Source organism: Monodelphis domestica, chromosome 5 (genome assembly GCF_027887165.1).
Source record: "Monodelphis domestica isolate mMonDom1 chromosome 5, mMonDom1.pri, whole genome shotgun sequence".
NCBI classification, from domain to species: Eukaryota; Metazoa; Chordata; class Mammalia; order Didelphimorphia; family Didelphidae; genus Monodelphis; species Monodelphis domestica.
The window spans coordinates 34392388-34400768 of record NC_077231.1 but is presented as its reverse complement, the minus strand read 5'-3'; the positions used below and the strand labels follow the sequence as shown (position 1 = coordinate 34400768).

Here is an 8381-nt window from a genome sequence, read left to right as displayed (position 1 = left end):
ATGGGAGCTTGGCTGATGGACAAGCAGGCCAGATGGTCCGTGGCCTGTGTGGCCTTGCTGTTCAGACTCAGTACTGGAACAGGGTGAAATACTTGTAGACTTTATAACAATGAACAAAAGACATTTAGTCAAGAATTGCACAGAAAGGATATACATCTCAAAGATACAGCCTTGGTTCAGTTGGACCCAAATCCTCCCAGTTTTCAGTGTCTCTCAATTCAGGAAGGTATTGAAGTGATGTACCTCATAAAGCAAGTCCAGACACCCAGACTTCAAATTAACGGAACCAATATTTATTTATTAATCTATTGATTAACAAAGGTACCTACTGGCCAGCACAGGCTTTCCTAGTGAAAGCTGCAATGCACTGAAGTTACAATGCAGTTTTTATAGGGTGCAAGATACAAGATACATGCAAGGTTCATTAATTCGACCTAACCTTGATGAAGCAAGCAAGCCTTATTGTCTGGAAGCCAGATTTGTCATTAGCATTGTATATCTTATCCTAGCCTGGCTTCTCTGTTAGAAAGGGGGTTACTTTCTCAGGGATAATGACTGTATGTTGTTTTGGTTCTGAGCAGACTTACCTTCACAGGAAAGCTCATTTCTGATTTCTGCTTTCCCCAGAGACAAACAGGTTTTGTGATCCTTGACTTAGTTTACCTCACTTCAGTCTTGTCTCAAGGCAGTGAGGAGCCCAACAACAGGATCCCAAGCTTTTGTTCCTTAAATGACCAGCAAGTTAAGTTAAGTTAAGTCAAAGGTTCAAACCTTTGTCTTCTAGAGCAAACAAGTTTCATTGCTTTTTTTGGGGGGGGGGGGAGGTAGGACCTTACACTCTTGTCCCATGGTTCTAAATTATATTACCCTTAGAGCATCGAGGCCAATTAATAGTCATATATTCTAAATTATGCTTCATCCTTTTTGCCAGTAATCTTTCCCAGAATACAATGGGGCTTAGTGTCATGACTCATCTCGTAGTCACAGCCAACATTTAATGAAATTCTTCGGATGTTCAAGGCACAAAACTTCCATTTTTTGTCTGAAGACAAAAAATAGTAAGTCCTGGGTTCAAATATCACCTCAAATACTTCCTGTCTGTGTGATCCTGGGCAAGTCACTTAATTCCCATTGTCCAGCCCTTGCCTCTCTCTGCTTTATAACCTGGACTCAGTGTTAACTCAAAAAAAGGGAAGGGTTTAAGGACAGACGTAAGCCAACTGTGAGGGAGTGGGGACTTGGGCGCGCCCCGAGGCCCGTCAAGAGACAGGGTGTCTAGGTGGAACTGCGCTGAGGGGGAGCTGCAGAGGGCAGCTACTCTGGGACCTTTAAGGGTCACGGGCCTCTTGTTCCTTTTCAGGAAGGGCTTTTATTTAGGAAATGAAGAAGCTGGATTGCCTAAAATTTCCCGACGGGATTCCAACACGGGATGAGCTAATCCGGGAAGGCTTCCTGGGGAAAGAGTAAAAGGGGGCGTGAAGGGGTGCTCAACCCATTCACTAGCGAGTGGTCCGCAGTCCAAAAGCTAGTGAAAGCGAAGTCTCGAGAGGCTGGGGGTGCAGGGTTAGCGCGGATGGGGGAGGGGACCCTGAAGGCACCGCCCGAGGGCGGGGCTTCCGGGGGCGGGGCACGAGGACGTCCCGTGACGCAAGGTCACATGACACGGAAGTGACTTGGAACAGGAAGAGGACGAAAAAAAAACACCGTCCGCAGCCCCGAGCCGAACCGGACCCACCGCCGCCATGAACAGCAAAGGCAAGAGCGAGTGGGGGGCGAAGCTGGCAGGGCGGAGTCGGGAATAGGCTGGACAGGGGACCCCGGGGAGTCGCGAGCTCACACCGGGTCCGTCCGCCCTCCACTCCGAGGGATCCGGCCCGGGGTCCGCGTCGCGTCGCGCCCGCCCCCCCGTCGAGGCCCCGAGGCTTGGTCGCTCGCCCCCTCCCGGAGCTTTCTCCCTTAAAGCCTGTGGCGCAGTTCTGAGCTGCAGGGGGGCCTGGGCGAGATGGGCAGGCCGCGCGTCCAATAGGGAGCGAGAACTCCGACGGAGCTGGGCCAATGAGGAGCGGGAGGAGGTGGGGCTGCGCGCTGCCTAGTTACGGGCGCCCCCCGCCCCTCCTCCGGCCTGGGGGTGCGGGAAGGGGTGGGGGAGGGTCGGGCCCTTGGGGGAGTGTGTGGGGGTTGGGAGCTCGAGCTTCTATCCACACTTTGCCCCTCCGCCCTAACCGATAACTGTGTGTGTCCCCGTTAATCTAGACCAGCACCTCGCCTGAGCCCCCTCCCGGGGTCGCCCTGAATTGTTCTATTGTGTAGGAGCCCTTCTTCCGGGCCCTGCGGTGAGCCTTGGCTTTAGGTTCAGGAGCCGAGCCGGCTCCTTCCTAGCCTGCGGTGTGACCTTGGCCAAGTTGCTGAACTTATCGAGGCCACGGTGTCCTCTAATCCATGAGTCCGTAATAACAGCCAGTAATAGTCATCATAACCAGCATCTGTACGGCGCTGTAAGGATTTATATTGTTCACTTATTATCTATGGGACAAGGCATTTTTACCTGGGCCTTAGTTTACTCACCTGTAAAATAGAATGGAAAAAAAAAGTGGTTTGGGGGGGTTCCCTTTAAAATATAGTGCTTAACTATTTGTAGATTTTATTTTTTAAAAACCCTTCCTTTCCATCTTAGAATCAATACTGTGTTCTGTTCCGAGGTAGAATAGTGGTAAGAGCTAGGCAATGGGGGTTAAGTGACTTGCTCAGGGGCACATAGCTAGAGATTACATTCTTAGCAGATCTAGACTCTCATCCTTTTTACAAAATTAAGAGGAATGTGGCCCCTTATTTTGGGCTATTATACAATATTTTGGGCTAATATACAAAAGTAATACCTACCTACCTCCAGGTTCAGATAAGATATCTTTAAAAAGCTTTGCAGTTATTATTTATTATTTGCCCCTCACAACAACTCTGATATGACTGCTGTTAAAAGCATCCCCAGGATTACCCGAGGTAGAAGTGTAACTTAGATCTTTCTGGCTCCTTACTCTAGATAAGGGAGTTGACTTAGATGATCCTAGATGTTTAAGGTTTATTCCATGTCAAGGCCCTGTGATCTAACCTAACCCTTTCATATGGTGGTAGAGAGACTGTGAGGGGCAGTGGAAGGTATGCTAGAGTCAGAGAATCCATATTCAAATCCTGACTATGTTACTTACTAGCTGTGTGACCTTGGACGTGTCATTTAGGTTTCTTGGGGCTCAGTTTCTTCATCTATAAAATTCAGTGTTTGGATTGCTTCCACCTCTAAATCTATATGATCTAGTGGCCTCTGCATCTACTAAATTGCTCTTCCCTCTAAGCCTTTGGATCCAACCCAAAATAAAAGCAAGAAGCCCCTCCAATTCTATAGACCTCAAGAGAGATTAGGATGATGATAAGGCCAACCCGGGAGCTTGGGATTCCTGGCAACTAATAGATATGAGACCATTCTATCCCCTGCCCTCCTGGGTATTGTGAAGTATCTCAGCTTCAGAAGAAGCCAAGAATAATCACAGGAGTTCCTGTTCATCTAGTACTTTCCTTGGGCCTGACTGGGCACACTCCCCAACTCCTCCTATAGAGTCCCTACTCTGGAGCTTCAAGGTGATCATTTCTTCACTCACCCCTTTACTGGCTGTCTTGTAACTGTTTGTTCTTTTGCAGGGTTTGCCCAGCTGGATGAGTCTTTGAGCAGTTTCTGTCTCTGGTCATGCATGGTGCATCACATGTGCTTTTTTGTATCTTCTAGGGCAATATCCAACACAGCCCACATATCCTGTGCAGCCTCCTGGGAACCCAGTGTACCCTCAAACCATGCACCTCCCTCAGGTTCCGCCATACACGGATGCTCCTCCAGCCTATTCGGAGGTAAGAGGTCAAGGTCCTCAGGTGTTCAAGCCACAGACATGTGCTTCTATTACCCTGTCTTCATAGAGGGGACCAGCCCACTGTCAATCTCCTGCCAGCTCTGACACACTATGTGTGAACTTATTCCTTCACACAAATAGGAGAAACAAAAGCATGGATGAATAAGTAATTTCTTTTGGCCTGAGAGTATAGGAATTAAAACCCTCTGGCAGGGATGGGGGAGGTATGACAACAATGAAGATAAGGTTTTCTCTCTTTAGGTGGTGAGAAGGACTTGAGAATAGGCTCAGTAGAAGGGAGAAAGAGGCTGAGGATTTCTGGGTTCAGAAATGTATCTCTACTAGAGAATTACACACTGATTAGAAAAATACAAATTAAAAACCTCATGCAATAAACTTTTTTTTTCCTTCTCTCCCTTTCTAGCTCTATCGTCCAAACTTTGTGCACCCGGGCACTGCAACAGTTCCCACTATGTCAGCTGCATATCCTGGTGCTTCTTTGTTTCTTCCCATGGGTCAGTCGGTGGCTGTTGGGCCTGTCGGCTCTGCAGTCCCACTGGCTTATTATCCACTTGGCCATGTATACCCCCCTGGTTCAACAGTGCTGGTGGATGGAGCCTATGATCCTGGTGCCAGGTTTGGAGCTGGGGCTACTGCTGGTAACATTCCTGTGAGTATGACCAGTCTTCCCTGGGGCTGCTGCATGTTTGGCCCTAAGCATCCATCTTGAGTTGCTCAAACCTCTGACTTCTCATTCACATTCAGTATTACAAGTTGTTTAACTTCTCTAGGTCTCAGGTTTCTCATCTGTAAAATGAAGGGGCTAGACTTTAAGTCCCAGGTTTAAATCTGGGATCCTGCTGCTAGGATGCCTCCAACACCCCCAGGCAGTGATTGTGCAGTGCACACCCAACTGTCAGCAGGTAGCAAGGGTGGGAAGTGGAAAGAGAACCTCTGGCAGCAATAGTCTCGTAATTAATGTTGCTAATAGTCTCTTACCCCTTTGCCCTGTCCATCTGATTGCCAGGTTTGGGGCTATTTCCCAGCTCATCCAAGAGTGAAAGGAAGAACAATTTGAATTTGACCATTTTGTGAACTGGTTTGACAAAAATTTGTATTTACTCAGTAGCCACTTATCTTACTATCTACGATATTGACAGTTCTGCACAGTCATAATGAAGGATGCAAAATAAGTGGAATACATTTTGTCTTCAAGTTGTTTCCAGGAGTTGGGCATTTTTAGTTAAATTGTTTCCAGATTATCTAGGGATTTGTTTCCCATGAAACCCTTAAGAAGGGAAATTTGGAGCTGGCCAACCTTTTCCCAAGTAACTATCCACTAACAGTGACAACAGTGGTCATGTCAGCACCTTTGTGCTCACCTGAGAGGCATCTGTGGTCTCTGAGGATCAGTTCCAGGGCTGTGTCTGCTCCCCATGTATGTTTTAGTGGAGATACCCACATTGAATTAGCTTCTCATGCCAAAGTTATATTGCCATCATATTCCAAATAACACTGCTCTGACCAGTGTTGTTTTACAATTTACATTCTTATTGTAAACATCAATAAATAATTACCACTGTAACATCACAAAACTGTGGTATATTATTTTCTTAAATGAAAATTGGATTTTTTTTAAACCCTCACCTTCCATCTTGGAATCAATGCTCTGTATTGGTTCCAAGACAGAAGAGTAGTAAGGGCTAAGGCAATGGGGGTCAAGTGACTTGCCCAGGGGCACATAGCTAGGAAGTGTCCGAGGCCAGATTTGAATCTAGGACCTCTTGTCTCTGGGCCTGGTTCTCAATCCACTGAGCCACTCGGCTGCCCCTGCAAATGGAATATTTAATGATCATTAACTTCTTTTTTCTTGGAGCTGGGTAATAGTATTGGGTGGGATATACCTACATATGAGATATCCTCTTTTGCAGTAGGATTCTGGTCCCTGAGGTGGAGCCTCCCAAGAGATTTTGTTCTGGGTATTATTCCCTATTATTTGTAAAAGTGAAAAGTATTTCAAAGAGCACTGGCATGATGTTCAGTTAACTTGCTGGAGCAGGCTCACCTTGGAGCAAGGGCAGCATCGAAGGAGGATTTAGAAATTGGCCCTTGGAGCCTTCTGAGATTGGAGAGAACCCAGTACGGGACTGAACTCTACACAAGGCAGAATGGCCCCTGTGTCTCTCCCTGGGGCTAGACATGTTTTGACGGAGAATGAGGATCCCTTTCCCATTGTTCTTTTTTGCTGTCTTTAGGTAGTCAGGAAAGAAACCCAAACGGTGTCAGTAAGTAATACGTTGGCCAGCTCCATGATTCTTGTGGTTGTCAAATTCTTTGTGATAGGCCTTTCCCTGGGGCCCCATTTTCCCTGCACCAATTTTTCTGTGCCCATTCAACCTTATTCTTTACTTCCAGCCTCCACCCCCTGGTTGCCCCCCCAATGCTGCTCAGCTTGCTGTTATGCAAGGGGCCAACGTGCTAGTAACTCAGCGGAAGGGGAACTTCTTCGTGGGTGGTTCGGATGGTGGCTATACCATCTGGTGAAGAACCAAAGCCACCCCCATGCCAGGAAAGACATCACACACCGTCAGCACTTCTCACAATGTAACTGCTTTAGTCATATTAACCTGAAGTCAAAGTTTAGACACATGTTGTTGGGGTGTCTTTCTGGTGCCCAAACCTTCAGGCACTTTTCAAACTTAATAACAAACCATGTAATGGTAGCAGTACCTCCCTAAAACATTTCAAGGTGGGGGGAGGGGGGTAATCATTCATAAAATGAATGTGGGCAAATCTTCCCTGAAGATGTTCCTTTAATTCCTTTGGAGTAATACTGCACCATACTGGTCTTTGCTTTTAGTAATAAACCATCAAATTAGGTTTGGAGGGAACTTTAATCTTCTGAAGAATTGAAGTTGCCAAATTATTCTGATTGGTCTTAAATCTCCTTAAAGTCTTTGATTTCTATTACTTGTTATAAATGAAATGCATAGATGTCTACCTTTTTCCTTCACATCCTCTGTCCCTTGCCCGACTTCCCTCGCCAATCTCCATTGAATCAATGGTGCAGGACAGAAAGCCAGTCAGACTTCTTTCTCTCTCTCTCCCTGCACCTCTCCCTCCCTCCCTACTTCTTATGTGAGAGGAGACCTTGGCTCTCCTTATCTTTTGACCTTTTTTTCCAAAGGATCCTCTGAAACCACCTGTGTACACAGTATAGAGCCCCGTTCTTTCCCCTCAGCAAAGGCTGAGAATGGTCCATTCCTTTTGTACTCTTCTCATGGATGCCTCTGCACACAAAAGCCTCATCCAGGTATGCTTTGGTGCCAGCACCAGAACGATCTGAGCACCCAGTGTCAACGCTAACTGCGCTTTGGTCAACTGTAGGTTTAAATCAGAGAGGCAAGAGGAGGGATCTCTTTCAACAGTCAGATGGATGTCTTCAAGTAAGGGGAGTTTTGAGAATGGAAATGGGTTGCCATCTGTTTAAGTGTCTGAGGCAGCTAGCTGACCACGGCCATTAACTCGCCACTCATGGGCTGGGCTAGTGGGATTGTGTTGTGAATGGTCACTCGAAGATGATTCGAGTGCAGTCGAAGTCTTGTTAGGGTTGAAAAGATTCAGGGATCCTCAGTCTTTTAATTTGTGTTTTCTGGAATTGGATTTGATGAATATATTTTATCTTATAATTTCAGTTCATCTAAATTTGACTGTATTCTGTATATATGGTGTTTGACTGTACCATTGACTGTTATGGAAGTTCAGCGTTGTATGTCTCTCTCTTCACTGTGGTGCACTTAACTTGTGGATTTTTTATACTAAAAATGTAGAATAAAGACTATTTTGAAGATTTGAATAAAGTGATGAAGTTGCATTACACCTTAACTCCAAGTATTTCTCACCCAGCTCATTTCTAGATGTCTTCCGAATTTTCTTGTCTAGCTTTATGAGGGCTTTAATTGCTACAATACCAACAATTGCTAAATTCCCAGGACTGGCATCTTTTGTGATTTCAGACCAGAATCTGGAGGCAATAAAAAAGGGATTTTCAACCTGGGGTTCCATGAACCTAAAACTTTTTTCTTTTTATATTTTCAGTACAATTAATGTCTTTTTATGTATTTAAACAAATTATTCTGGAAGGGGGACATAGGCTTCACTAGCACACAAAGATTTAAGAATTTCTGTAACACAGCAAGGTTTTATAGGCAGTTTTACCCAGTTATATCATAAAGACGACCCAGTAAGGGAAAAAATGAGGTTGTGCGAAACATCCAGACTTTTCACTGGCAACACAGGGGCCATACCCTACTGCGGATACAGAGCCCATTCAGTAAATGAGTCCTGAGGCCCAGGGTGGCTGGGCTGAGGAGAGTTAGAACAACCTGAGAAGCTGCCAGAGCCAAGAGGGTGGTACAGCCAGTGTTTGCCTCTCCTGCCCTACCTTTCCTTCCCTTCCCTTCCCTTCCCTGCCCCCAGGAATTTTCA

At 46.0% G+C, this 8381-nt stretch overlaps 1 protein-coding gene across 3 annotated transcripts; it reads left to right on the top strand.

The window, feature by feature from the left end:
* Positions 1-1216: 1216 nt before the first annotated feature.
* DAZAP2 (DAZ associated protein 2) lies at positions 1217-7778 on the top strand. 3 transcript variants are annotated; one of them, XM_056798208.1, is made up of 4 exons: positions 1217-1755; positions 3776-3894; positions 4318-4563; positions 6309-7778. In XM_056798208.1, the coding sequence occupies exons 1-4, from the start codon at positions 1743-1745 to the stop codon at positions 6435-6437; spliced, it is 507 nt and encodes a 168-aa protein (XP_056654186.1). In that variant the 5' UTR covers positions 1217-1742; the 3' UTR covers positions 6438-7778. The 3 variants fall into 3 exon arrangements, with proteins under 3 accessions (XP_056654186.1, XP_056654188.1, XP_056654187.1); XM_056798210.1 differs by having other exon boundaries at positions 1605-1755; positions 4318-4486; positions 6309-6631; XM_056798209.1 differs by lacking the exon at positions 1217-1755 and adding an exon at positions 2212-2495.
* The last annotated feature ends 603 nt before the right edge of the window (positions 7779-8381 follow it).

What these genes read in the sequence shown, in the direction of transcription:
- DAZAP2 (XM_056798210.1), top strand. An exon ending in CTCCTCCAGCCTATTCGGAG is followed by an intron (nt 3,895 to 4,317) that starts GTAAGAGGTCAA and finishes CTCCCTTTCTAG; the next exon opens with CTCTATCGTCCAAACTTTGT. An exon ending in TGGCCATGTATACCCCCCTG is followed by an intron (nt 4,487 to 6,308) that starts GTTCAACAGTGC and finishes CTTTACTTCCAG; the next exon opens with CCTCCACCCCCTGGTTGCCC.